The sequence below is a fragment of the Pagrus pagrus genome (assembly GCF_965226575.1).
Source record: "Pagrus pagrus genome assembly, chromosome: 7".
Taxonomy (NCBI): domain Eukaryota; kingdom Metazoa; phylum Chordata; class Actinopteri; order Spariformes; family Sparidae; genus Pagrus; species Pagrus pagrus.
The window spans coordinates 16740247-16754163 of NC_140191.1; the positions used below are offsets into that span (position 1 = coordinate 16740247).

Here is a 13917-nt window from a genome sequence, read left to right on the forward strand (position 1 = left end):
TAAAGGCTGCAAATTGAAAACCAAGGTTTCTAAGGTCAAGAATGAACCTTCAAGCTCAACAATGTTTTCATGCATTTTACCACATTTATAAACAGTTTTCAACCACCCTGTGAATTATTTATTCGCGCATGTAAACACTTGGTGGTGGTGGTGGTAGTTGAGATTGATGGTGTTCTATGATAAAGCGAAGAATAACGATATCACTCATCTACAACAGTGCGAACCTTGAAGTAGTCTGAATGTCTGTCTCTGTGTGTGTGTGTCTTCTCAGGCCTGTCCCGGGCTCTCTGTCCTCATTGCTGCACCTACGAAACAGACAGAGACAGCCTCTGCCAGCCTCCATGCCTGGAACTCTGCCAGACCCGACCATGCCTGGCTCCTCCGCTGTGCTGATGCCTGTGAGTACAACAAGGGAGAGCACAGAGCACAATCACTCACGGGCACACTCACACATGCAGAGGCAAAGTCACTCGCTCATATGTGACGTGTGTGTAAACTCAGACTAAACACATACCATGTAGGTTTGCAGTTTAGGATGCTTTCTGTCACCATTTTGTAATGATCTCCTGTAAAAATGAAGGATTCTGCTTACAGACTTTACTGTAATTAAGTCAAAAAGGGTTAGAGGACCCACATTGGGAAGCAGGGAATGATAACAGCCCAGAGAAAGCTCCTCGTATCAGGATTCTAATGATACAACATGTGTTCTCATTGTAACATAAGACAGCCTGTGTTTATGGTATGGAGAAAAAAACCCTCCCATGTTTATTAAATTAAGAGCTAAGCGATTTTGGGGAAGATTGACGGTTCAGGAAAGGGGTGCAGGTTTGGGTGATATTTTTACACAAAACACACTTAGTGCAATTAAGGCTGTGTGTCAGGTTCTCGGCCTGAGACTCTGTGGACGAGGGAGGGGGCAGGGGTCAGGCAAAGGGGGGGTGGAGAGGGGCCATTCCCCGCGGAGACCACCACACCAACCAGAGTTCAGCAGCTGGGGGGCCGCAGCATGCAGACGCTCACACAGAGGTGGTTTCTTCATTCCTGCTTATACTGCTCTATGAACACCGCTCACGTCATCACCCTGCGCAGGTGACCTCTCACCCCCTTCAGCTTACCCAGCTGATTTCCTCACATTCAGGTCTCTGCTGTGACACATGAACACACTGACCAGGTTCTGTCAGAGGCAGGCGGTATCAGAACACACAGGAAGACCGATTCTGATGTATTCATACAACTACCGCGCACCGTCTCTCATCTCGTTCACCTCATTGACACGTCCTGCGCTGTGAGGGATGAGGCTGTACGCGTTAGTCCGACTGACAGTCACCACACTATTATCAGAAACACACACACCCCTGTTGCACGGGCTTCCTGTGTTAAGTCCCTCCGTGCTGGCTTCCTGTTTTGGGTCAGCTCCAGTTATCATCACACAGAGCTGTGCACAGGGCAGCCTGTCATGTGAAATCAGGCTCTCATGCTCTCTCATCTCAGCCCCCCATATTCTTCTGTGCAGGAAGTTTCACGCTTTTAAGTGCTAACGCTTCTTTTGTGACAGCAGCGATAGCATGTTGTTAAGACGTAAAAAATCAGAGCTAAACAAACACTTTTGATTCATCTTGTGTGAAAAAACTTGTTGTGAGTGTGACTGTTATCATGGTGTTGTAATCCTCAGATGGAGAGACAAATGTCTATGGGCTCCAATATGATGGGTATGCAAGGACCCACCCACAGCAGCTCCTGCTCTTCCACTCACATTCCCTCCATGCACTCAGAAGCCAAACTGGTGAGTATATGCATGCATTCACATGGATACGTACACATTTATGCACACACATACAACTGCGCACACACTTAAGCTCATAGTGTTGCAACCTCTCTTTTCCACTGCGCTGTGCCAGCAAAGCTGTGCTCTTAGGTCTGTGTGGATTTCATCATTTGGTGTGTAATCAAAGCTGTGTCTGAACCTGCCAGTGCAGCACTGGAGACTCAGGGCTGGAATAAAGGGCCCTTTATGTGGTTGTGGCCGGGCTGCCCACCGACTGCCTGATGTATATCTTAATGTACAGAACATGTTCTGTAGGTCCTGCAACTTGTTAGCACTAGTTTAACACAGCGGGGAAAAAATCAAATGACCTCATCCTTCACAAAGCAGGCAGTTAGAGCGGTGGGAATGAGAGGTAGCTGAGAGCGGGGAGAGGCAGAACGAAGACGGGTTTTGAAAGTTAAAGAAGTAAAAAGCTGAGGAGAAAGAAAGCTTCCACTCAGTCTGACTTTGCATTTTAGTACTGCTAGTAGTTGTGGCTGATCTGATGATTTTAGTTTGTGATTCATGTTGAAGGCATCCACAATCTACTTTTCCGGCGAATCGAGAACACGTTACTTAATGGCCTCTTACTTCTGCTGTTCTACATGAACAAACCGATAGAGTGCTGAAATCATGCCCATTCCTGTGGACCACCATGGGACCTTATTTTGGAAAAATATGTATGGAAGTAAATAAAGACTACACACTCAACAGTCGCGTGAGTGACATTGAATGCTCACCAAAACCTGTAACTTAAACACTGTAGAGCTGGTCCTGTATATTCACTTGCTTGCAGAACTGACTAACTACCCTTTCACATAACAGCAGTTGTCAATTTGCCCAATTTTATTGTGATTTTCACCTTTGCTAATACTTTCTCTGTGCCGAGGCGGCGCCCATGTTGATGTTGGTGAAGTATGCTGAGCGAGATGATGTAGTTCACTGAGCTCAAAATAAGGTCCCATGAGGTCCACCGGAAGGGGCGTGACTTCAGCTCTCTATAGCAGGCATGGTATTAAAGAACTATCTTTCATGAAATATTGTGTTTTAATGGTGCAAACTGAGAAATTCATAGGCTATTTCAAACTGTCTATAGTCTACAGGGCATTTCAAAATTGGGTAAAAAGATTGCAGTTCAATTCGTTGATTGTGTTTGTGTTTGAATAGATATCGCTGTTATTTTTTGGCCAAATCCCCCACCCCTAACTGCTTGTATGGATGCCAATGACTGACAGTATGCCTTTGATTAATGTCAGATTCATTAACAGTTAACTCAAGGTGATATGAACTGATAAATACTGTAGCAACACGACCTGCAGCCAACCTTTGTTTTCAAAATAAATACCTCTGAAAATGGAAGAGGCTCCGTAGGAATAAGAGCAAGTGTCACGACTTGGATATCAAAAAAATCACAAACCATTGGCCGCTCTTTGTGTTTGTAGAGGTTCACTGATAGCCGAGCGTGCTGGACAGAAACATCTCGTGAAGAGAGGGAGAGGGAGAGAGAGGAGGTAGCAGAGGTCATTAGAAGAGTTATTGCTCTGATAGAGGAGAGCGGGAGCATTCCCAGGGCATTTAATTCTCCCTCTTCCTCCTGCTCTCTCAAGATTGATCGTCTTTGTAGTCTTTTGAATCTCTTCAACTGTTCCTATGGTAACACGCTGGGGTAACACAATATTAGTGTATTAGGCTTATCTCTCCTCTGGCCGTCATCCAGACACATCTTGCTCTTTTTTCCCCCTCCTCCTATCTGTGTAATTGAATTGTAAATGCTCTGTTAGGCCTCCCATAAACATATGCAGTCACTAAACTGCTACAGGCCCCCTCGACCATGCAACTTTCTGGTTAGTTGGCCATTCAGACACGAGGCACAAGCGACCGAACCTGGATCAATTGAGATTCTGATCCCTGATGTCTGAATGCGACTGATGGAATTCCACGATTGTGGAAAGAAAGTGAGAGGCTAATTGTGTTATCAGGGTGCAATCTCCAGCAAAGGTTTCATAAGCATAGATGGGGTCTCTTATGTCTGTAATATCCTCGCCCGGGCCAGGTCGATAAATACGGCCCTCGCTATCGGATAACTGGGCCATGATCAGGCCCATGTGTCCCCTGCGACGTTCACAATCCAGCTATAATCGCATTACCCCGACCATGTTGACTTTCCGCCAATGGGAAATCTCCGCACTGTAACCCCACACCCCCGAGGCACGGACCCGGACGTTGACTTTTCTGCTCAGCGTTTACATTGCAAGAGAGGAGAAGGGGATTGAGTGGGACTTTGATAGACATGAAGGAAATAGATAGACAGGCAGAGTGAGCGGGGGAGTTGAAAGGCGAGAGAGGGTATTGATATTCTTGAGACACCGAACGGTGAGCGAGAGTGAGAAATTGGAGGAATTCTTTGTGACATGAAAGGACTCCGGCTCGGTCCAGTTTCTCTGCAATGGAAACTCAAATGTGTGTGGATGTTTGATATTTTGTGGTAACTGGAGGCCTCGGTAGCAGGATTAACCCTCCCCTGCCGGAGAGAGCATGCCCAGAGCCCGGGCTAATGAAGGCTAATTGATTTTGTGGTGGGCCAGAGCAGGAGGGAGGCCTGTCTCTGGTGTAAATAGTTAATGAGCCGAAGGACTGCTGTGGCCCCTTGGGGACTCATATCTCGCTCTAAGCTCTCTGTTTGTGCTCTCTGGGCCAAAGACTGTATCTGCATCAGTGCCCATCTTTGTTCTCTTCTATCTCTGATTTTCTCCTTAAGTGCCATCGTTTAAGTGGTACAGCAAAGCCCCGTGGTGTAGTAACCGACTTGTCTGTTTTCCCTTATTGCTTTTAGCTTGTTGTCTGGGAGTGTTGCTGAGATCCGAGTGTTTTATTAGTTTTGGTTCAAGTGTTTTTCTTCTTGTGAAGGACTGGGTGCTCACGCTGCCGGGTGTGGTTGTGTTCTGCTCTGTTGTGGTCTGGGGAATAGAGTGGTGCGTGTTGTGCACTGGAGGTTGTGGGATAGTTGACCCTCACAGCGTAGAGGAAACGGTGCAGAGAGGAGGCCAAGTTCCACAGCGCGCCGGCCAAAGCATTACATCAACGCTCAGAGCCGGCTCTCCACAGGGCCTCGTGAACAGTCTCTCTCTCTCTCTCTCTCTCACACACACACACACTGACTGCTCAAGCTCTGTGTCATCCTCCTCGCACGGTGTCACATAGTTAGACAGCCACAGACGTTCATACACATGCGGACAGTCAGGTACTTAAAAACGAGTGACAAATAGGATGTACACATGTGCACAGAACACAGGGATGGAAAGGGTACTTCAGTATTTTGCACAAGTGAAAGTACTGTTAAGCTGGGTTTACACTACAGGAGATTCAGGATGATTTTATGTTGATTCACCTCTTCCAACAATCAGACGAGAAATCTGGTCCGGGACCTCGGTCGGTACCAAAGTTCTGCCCAGATTCTCTAGTAATGTGAGGGGTTTACCAACCCAGCCTTAGATCTCCTCAACTGCTCACAAATGTATCAGGATCAATCATAAATGTTGGATAAATTACCACAATAGTCAATGAAGGAGATGTCCCAGAGCAGCTGACGGTGTTGCCAAGCAACAGTAAACATTATAACCCTAGAGGCTAACGTTAGCTAGCATACTGCTGTTGACATATTTACAGTGACAGTTAAAATCTCACATCCAGTTCCTGCTGAAGAGTAGACACATATTTAACATGTTTCCCCAGTTTCTCATCCAGGTTTGTTTCTTCTGTATTTCTATTGACCTTTTTTTACAGAAAGTTGTTGCGCCACAGTCTCCATTTTGACTACATCTGCTTTCCTATGAGGTCACGTGAGGTGATGCATTGCTCCCTGTGGCACGATAATCTAAATAATATCCTGTAGTGTGTGATGCGCCAATATTTTCATATCTTGTGGTGTGTGCATGTTTGAACATCTCTGATAAAGATTCTCTTCATGTGCGTGATGCAACCTGATTTCAAACTTGGTTAGAATTTTACAACTTCCGTAGTCTGTCCCAGCCTTACTTTTAATAAAGTGCAAAGTTACCTGTGTAAAAATGTACTTTGATTGAATGAAAAAGTAGTAAACGTGCCAGACCTATTAGATTAAAGAATGAAAGTGGGTTTACAAAAAAAATATTTCAACTTATAGACACAACAGAGGCCTCATGTCCAAATCAGAGTTTCTTGTGTTACTTACCTGGGCCTTTAGCATAAAGTCCTCCACAATTGGAACTAGATTCAACCTCTTTGCTCGATCATTCTCAAAGTATAATATAACCAGTGAGTGACTGCAGTAACAACTGTGACAGAGATTATTGTCAAAAACAGCAGAAAGATCTCAGCAAAGTTCCTCTATGAATGCAGAAGTCACAGCTGGAGGATCCACCATGAGCATGTTAGCATTCAGCATGTTAGTCAGACCCAGTGATTAATTAAGGAAGATGCAACATATGTTTTCTTTTCTTATCCTTTTTTTTTTGCCTATGCCAATGTACAGTTACGTATGCTAACCTTAACCCATAATGACGTGACTCTTTATCGTAGTGTTGTTGTGTTGTTTCCACCCCTGATGTGGAGATGCACATACAGTGCAGTGTAAACACACATGCGTGTACATGAACTTTATTCTCCTCTGACTCTGGGAACCCTCCTCTCCTGCTCAGATGGTTTGATATCTTTGTGAGTATGATGAAAGACCTTTACAATCATTTCTGATCTGTAACAAGGGAAGCCCAAACAAGCCCTTATCAAGCTGGTTCTAAACTCCATCTGCCTGTGCCAACTGTGGGACATGACTCAGCTGCTCATGTCAGTGGGACTTTTATTTTTAAAGTGGAAGGATTCGGCATTGTTTCTGTGTCCACTAAATGAGCTCCATATTTTCCCCACATCCCGCTTGCCTGCTAATTTCAGACAGAGGGGCCGGTGTATGAAAATGTGTTATTTATTATCTCCCAATTATCTATTGTTTACATTGTTACTAAGGACAATAAATTTGTCACTAAGCATCGGGCTAGGTGCTGAGTTTTTTATGAGGTAAACAATACTATATGTTCCTTCACTGCAGCTCTCTTGGCTGCGGAGCTGGCACTAGATGGGTGGATGACATAATTCCTGGCATGCTCTAAATGTACTCCTTTTTACTTGAGGAGGGAAAAAAACAGTGCGTCTCTTAAAGAAACATTTCATAGGACACAGGAGGACCAATAATCAAAGTGTTTCTGTGGCTTTTTACATTTCATTTACACAACCCTTACTGTTCTCATGTTTCAATGTAGTTACAGAATTGCAACAGGCATTTGGGTTAATAGGCATAAAGATCAAGTTTTAACCTGAACAGCGAACAAGAGAAAAACTAGAAAGTAACGAACGTATTCTGTTCAGAAATGGCAGGAAAAGAAAACTTGTGAAGCTGCCACAGATGTGTCAGTTTCAACTCTGCTACATGGTGATTGATTGAGCGATTAGCTCAGTATGAAGTCATTTGTAAGCAGTTAAACCATTAGCGTACATGGTAACCCTATTACGTGTTCCATTCATTTTCCTCCGCCGTAGTAGGGGAGCACCTCTGGCTATACCTCTTGTTGTGGGGAGGAGCAGCATGCACACAATAGGAGTCTAACTCCAGGTTTTGTAAGCAACATCTGTATGAATGGTGGCATTGTCAGGGTATGATGTCATCGGAGAGGGACGGTGAGCTAAGAGCACAGCTGAATCTGCAGGCTGCTTCGCCCGGTTCTAGAAAATGTGTATGTGTACTGTATATGTCTGGCTCGCTTTCAGTGCGCTGGCACCCTCTCTGGCAATCGCTGCCCTTGGAGTCAAAACACATCTGTGGGCTAAGTGGGCTAAAACAAACCATAAAGTTAGAGTTTACACATTGTGTTTGATACGGATCTATTATGTACATATGTGTGATTAGTTGGGTAAACACGTGGGTTTGTGATAAACAGCAGTCAAACAAGGACACAAGGTGAGAAATGCTGAGATGCTGAGTGTTGTGCAGAGATAGCAGTCAGTGTCAGTGTCTTGGATGCAAAGAAAACCCTGCAGATGATAAACACATGATGTTTCTCTCTATTGCTATGGAGGCGTGTGGTTTCAGAACTGAGAAGCTGCTGGATCAATGTGCGTCTGCCAGTTTATCAGTGTTGGACTGAGACCATAGAGGGGCCCCACTCTCGCTGCTTCCACCAGTGCCAAAGTGTTTGGTTTGTCTGAAGCACACAGACACATGCTGTATATAGTCATAGTAAATCAAAGTAAACGGACGTGCTGCGCTTCAAGATGTTCGACCTCTCACTTCACAGGCTCTGTTCATTCTGTTGGTGATGACATGTATACATGCTGCTGTCACAGGTTAATTTAGGCCATACTCATCACTGCTGAACCATAGATAGTAATATTAGACCTTGTATAGATATACGCTGCATATATGCTGCATTTTTCACATTAGCGAGTCAACCTGGCAGAAGGTAAGCAATGTGATATCATTTATGAGATTTCCTTTCTACATTATTTAGTGGCAATTAATACAACGACCTATGATCACGTTAAAGTAACTATGAGACAAGAAAGAGGAGAATTAATGGCGATGAAGGCCAGACGCTTCTGTCATTGTCTACTATGCAATTATAAAAACACCTGAAGTAATTCTATAGTAACCAGAAAGTGAATCTGTCGTTAACCCATGTATAAACCCATCGTGGCTGGTTTATGGACTACCATTTGAAGCCTTGAGTTTGGCATTATGGCTGTCGCTGTCTTGTTTTCTTATGGAGCCAGAAGCAGAGCACGTTAGCAGAGTGGAGCAGTGAGAATTTCCGCTCCCCCGCTCAGAGCCGCTCCAGGTTGTTCCGCTCATTACGGCTCTGCGCTCCACTCAGATTTCACCCCGCTCCTCTCAAATCGGCCACCACTTGCTCAAAGGAGAAAAATCTACGTTATATTTAAATTTTAGCTTAAACTGTAGTCTGGCATCCGAAATAACGGAACAGCCAAACCCATGTTTTCCAAGCAGAAATTATTTGTTTTTAAGTCACGCTTACATACCATGTGAGCGGGAAATGTTCCTGCTTTTTCTAAAAGGCCGCTCTGCGCTCCATGCAAAATCCTGCCGCTTACACTCCCTGCTTACTCTGCTCTGCTCCGCTCACATGCTCTGGCCAGAAGTGATCTTGATCAGAAGTGGCGACTTGTCAATCACAAGGTAGCCATGCCTTAACTCATACCCTTTATCATCTATTTTACTCTAAATTGGACACTAATTTACAAAATGAAGATCATGCTGTGTTGAAGAAGTGATTGCGACCATAACATTTTTGGGAAACTGTTTTCTGAGGTAATAAATCAAATGACAAGTAGGGTTATTTTCTCATAAGCTTACATATAATTTGATATTTCTTTGAAACCAATGGAATTGCCCCTGCTGGCCTTAGAAAGAATGCAAGTTTAAGGCACTTTTCAGACCTGAAAGCTCTGTCCATATTTATAAAGGCAGTGAATTTTGCTCCATGTGTCTTGATATGCCCAAATCCACGTGAACTTTATGTCACATGTATTAAAATTATGAACAAAGAGGGACTCCTCTTGGAACTTTTTGGTTGAAATGAATGTAGATAAAACCTCATGAGATTCTCTTTGAAAGTTGATAAAAAGTAAACAAACTTTTACAGCTGAAAGTTCAAAGTTGATACTTTAAAACTAATAAACAGCAAGGACTTTTAAGGAAGGACTTTAGTGTATACATTTTTATTTGAGTGGTTACGTGTGCATGTGCTTGTATGCCTAACCCTCTGCATGTCTGTGTGTGACCACGTGCGGGTGGGGTTGTGGACGGGGGTGGCAGTTGTGGCGCAGAGCGTCGCATCTGTTTGTCTTTGGATGACTGCGTGTTGTTTTAGCTGTGCTGATGGGAGGTGTATGTGAAGGCCATTTGGTCATGGTTCAGGGCCCGTGAATGGGATGGGGCTTCGGTCGAGCCAAGCTTGGGTAAACCAGCTGCCACCACCACACGGGCCAGACTGGACTGGTCCAGCCACCGTGAGCCCCCCTGGAGCCTGAGCAGTGAACGAGATGCTCACTGGACTCCAAAATAACCCCTCAAACACCAGAGGGGTGATTGGGGAAAGTTTGTTGAGTCAGAGATTTTTAGCTCAATAAAATGGAGCCCAGTATTGACCAGTTAGGTCACTGCCTCATCTCTTAAACAAGTGAATACTTACAGGTTAGATCCACATCTGTTTTCTAGCCTAGAACAGACAAACCAAATACTGGTTCTAGAGAGGGCCTTAAGCAAATTTCTTTTGCATTTTTTTTATTTTTGCATTTTAAGCAGCCATCAAAGGGGATGTTGAGACAAGGGGTGTTTAGTTGGTTGCGATCTGGAACCTCACCACTAGAGGGCACTAAAGCCTACACATTGGACCTTTAAGAGTTGCCTTCTTTTTATATTTCTTCTCTTTAAAAGGGAAAAAAGATTACTGCTCAGTCATGTTGGAGCACAAACGGAAACTTGTGCCCATGGGTGTATTAACAGTGTAAGATTCTTATCCTAATGTTGATATAAACATCTTGAATATGTTGATACATTTATTATCACAGGACAAGATAAGGTCTGAATGAAAGATCCAAACACAAATTGGACCGTAGACTACAATTTACATATAAACAGTGAGTGATGTGGAAGTCAAGGGTCCTGTTTCAGCCAAAATACACAGGAGTTTGAGCTCTGTTATTTTAAGCATCTTTGAAATGATGCATGGCTCAAGTCGTCACATTTAAAGTTACTTTTATTAACATGATGACACATGATTTGCCTGTCGCTTTTGATTGCACAAATGAAGACAAATGTTGGTGTTTATTATTGTATTCATGCTCTGTCTGTCTCTCTCACTCAGAGGCACTCTCTGTATTCAAGACTGTGGCAGTGGGTGTAGTGATAACCATGTAGGCTGCACTGGAGCAGGGCTTTACAATAGAGGCAACAGTGGGGATATACAGACTGGAGTCAGAGGCCCATCCATTAACTTGACAGGGTGGAGGAGCTGCCAAGAGTATGAGCGCATGCTTTGGAGCATGCTCCTCAGTGGGCGTGTGTCTCGCTGCGCCCATACTGCCACGGTTCGTCCTTAGAGCACCACCCAAAGCGTCAGGCCCTGGCAGAACAGCCGGTCTGTGTCCATCTCCCTGTCTGTGTCTGGAACCACAGGGAGGCTCTGTCCGGCCCGGCTCTGATCAGCCTGGCCCCAGAACCTGAGAGAGGAGAGAGGGGGCGACATTACAGCCTCCCATCAGACTCTCTGCCTCGCTGTTCCCTGAGGAAATCAGTTTAACAGTCCCCAGCTCTTGGCAAGCAGAGGGAGAGGGGGTGGAGGAACAGGGAAGAGGTGTGTGTGAGAGAGAGGGAGAAAGAAGGGGGGATGTTACTGCCTCTCTGGGCGAGAGGGAAATCTAATAAAATTGAACTAATGGGGGTGTGGAGTTTTAGGGCACAGAGAGTGGGTTTTGCAGACAGGCACTGGTGGGTAGTGGTGGTGGTGGAGATGAGGAGGATGGAATTAGATCCTCTGAGTGCTTGGCAAAGCAGCAGAGCCTAACTTGTGCTTTCAACTGCAGATGGTGAACCCATGTTGGGTTTAGAGTGCGAGTAAAGGGGCCTGGGCCAGGAAAATTACCGCTATGATATATTATGCAATTAGAAATGCTGTGCACATGATCACTGTGCTGGTGTAGTGTGAACGAAAGGCTGACGGAGACAGACAGAAGCTTTAATGTTTCTCAGTGGAGTCTTTAATGCGAAGCGGAAGATCTTTTGAAACTGTGATCTTTCTGCACTTAAACTGTGACTCCACAGACTGGTTAAATCTGTCTAACCTGCTGCAAGGCGCCAGAGGGCCACAGGTCCCCTGATAGCACACTGCTCCACTTTTAAGGGGAATAAAAGTGCTCACCCTGACCTCAGCGGGTTTGATTTACCCATCCTGAGGCAGGCGTGGTCTCCTCCCTTTGTACCTGCTCCGTTGCTCTCGCTTCCTCCGCCCAGGGTTAATAGATATGAAGTCATCTGCCGAGGAGAAACCTGAGTGTCTTCTCAGGATGTGCCCAGAGCACTCACAGGGACATCACTCAGAGCCCCCCGGTGTCAGAGAGGAAGCAGCCATTAATAAATATCATTAATGGGTGATCACCTGGTATCCCTGAGACCACATAAATGAAAGAAACCTAAAAAAAAAGGAGTAGGAGTGGAGAGGTCAGGGGGCAAAGGTCTGAGAGGAGACAGCTCCCCTCTGGGCAAAAGATGGCTGATTCAGGGATTGTGTTTAACAATGGAAAATCAATAGGCTTACTACTTTAAGTACACATACAGAATGCATGAAATGTAGTGTCAAATGCACCCGATTACACATATAGGCTGCTAGTTTATAGATTTATCCTGGTAGAAGCTGACATGTCTTTATGGTGTCATGAACTACTCATCCTCTTGTTGTGTCTTTTTCCAGCAGGGCAGACAGTACTGCCACAGGCTAACACCTGCACCGATTTAATGACTGTTTTCTGTAGCGGCCATGTTTCTGCAGGAGAAATGTATATGTATGTGTGTGTGTTATTAAGAGTAAAATGCACGTGGTGGTTAAGTTTCTTGTGCTTAGCACAGTCTGGGGCAAATACAACCATGTGTTAAAGAGTCATTAGGGAGCTGATGAAGGTGTTTAAGAATCACAGCCTGCTCATCATCGCTCTGCTAACGTCACTGTGGTTCTGGATACAAAGACTTAAGTTTTGGCCGGGCTGGGCTTAACCGAGCTGGAGTCTCGAGAGGCACTTGTGCAGAGGTAGCTTCAGGAATAGGTTTATATCACGGTAAGAGTTTTCTCTTCTGGCACAATTTGAAACATGGATTTTTCTTTAAACTAATTTGAGCTAGGGGGAAAAATAGTGATACTATATCACTATCATGATATGAGACTACTGTAAATCGACTCGAATTGGCATATGGCATAAGTGTTGTCTTTTCCTGGTTTTAATGGCTGCATTATAGGAAAGTGATGTCGTTTTCTTAACTTACCAGACTTGTTGTAATACTTGCCTTTACCCACTTTCTCATTAAATCCACATACTGATGATTATTGATCAAAAATCTCATTGTGCTAATATTTTGGGTCATACATGTCTCGATGCATTTATAAAGTGCTTTTGAGGAGATTTTCAAATATCTAAATATACATTGTGCATCGTGATATAGCTTAAGGATATTGCAATATTATTTTAAGGCCATATTGCCCATCCCTAATTTGAGTGCTTGACACTTACTGCCACTTATTTAAGTAGTTTTTTCTCGTTCCTTTTTCCCTTGTATCTGATTGTTATGTGGGATAGATTTTGCTCCAGATATGCTGTCTTTTTTCAAAAATATAAATATTATATATTGATGTTATTGCATCATGTCAGTCCTCTAATCATGCACCGTCCTTTTGTTTTGTCTCTGTCCTGTTTATAACTATCACCCTGACTCTTGTTGGAGTGGCCCCTCAGCTCTTTGACCTGCCTCTGTACTCTGACACTCTCGGGCCTCTTCGGATGCGGGCTAATTCAATTAATAAACAGATAGCGCCGCGCTGCCAGCTGGAAAGCTCTCAGAGACACTGATAAATGAGCACTCGCTGTCTTGGGCTGATGGTGTGTGGGGAGGAGACACTCAAAGCCATCTAATCTCCCTCCACCGCTGGTCTCTCCCCCTCTCTCTCTCTCTCACTGTCCCCCTTCACCTCCCTTTCACCCTCTCTGTCCTTCTCCCCCGGCGCCTAGTTGGCAGGGAGTCAAATGAGGATCCTACCCACATGCAGACATCTTTACTAGGGCCTCAAAATCACGGCAGGCAGCCTGTAGATTCGGCAGGCTTCAGCTCATCAGGTGATTGCCTGCTCCGTGACTAAGTGGCAGGCGATTGTCAAACCCTGATTGGTTTTCTGTTTCACAAGAGGGGTGGGCCTCACCTCTCTCAAGCTGACTGACAAGCTGAAGGCTGAAGGGAAGGTGTTTAGTCAGGTCTGTCAACTGCAGATTTTACCCTGTGATGCACGGAGGATGTCCTTGTCAAC

At 44.8% G+C, this 13917-nt stretch overlaps 1 protein-coding gene across 7 annotated transcripts in view; it reads left to right on the plus strand.

Annotated features, from left to right (window-relative positions):
• creb5b (cAMP responsive element binding protein 5b) overlaps positions 1-13917 on the plus strand; it is a 52711-nt gene that overhangs the window by 29795 nt on the left and 8999 nt on the right. For all 7 annotated transcript variants that reach the window (XR_014622940.1, XM_084357032.1, XM_084357033.1 and 4 more), the window contains 2 exons: positions 272-398; positions 1673-1783. Coding sequence is in view for 6 of the 7 variants with exons in the window: in XM_084357032.1 (XP_084213158.1) it covers positions 272-398; positions 1673-1783 (238 nt within the window). In the remaining variant the exon portion in view is untranslated. The remainder of the gene's footprint in view (positions 1-271; positions 399-1672; positions 1784-13917) is intronic.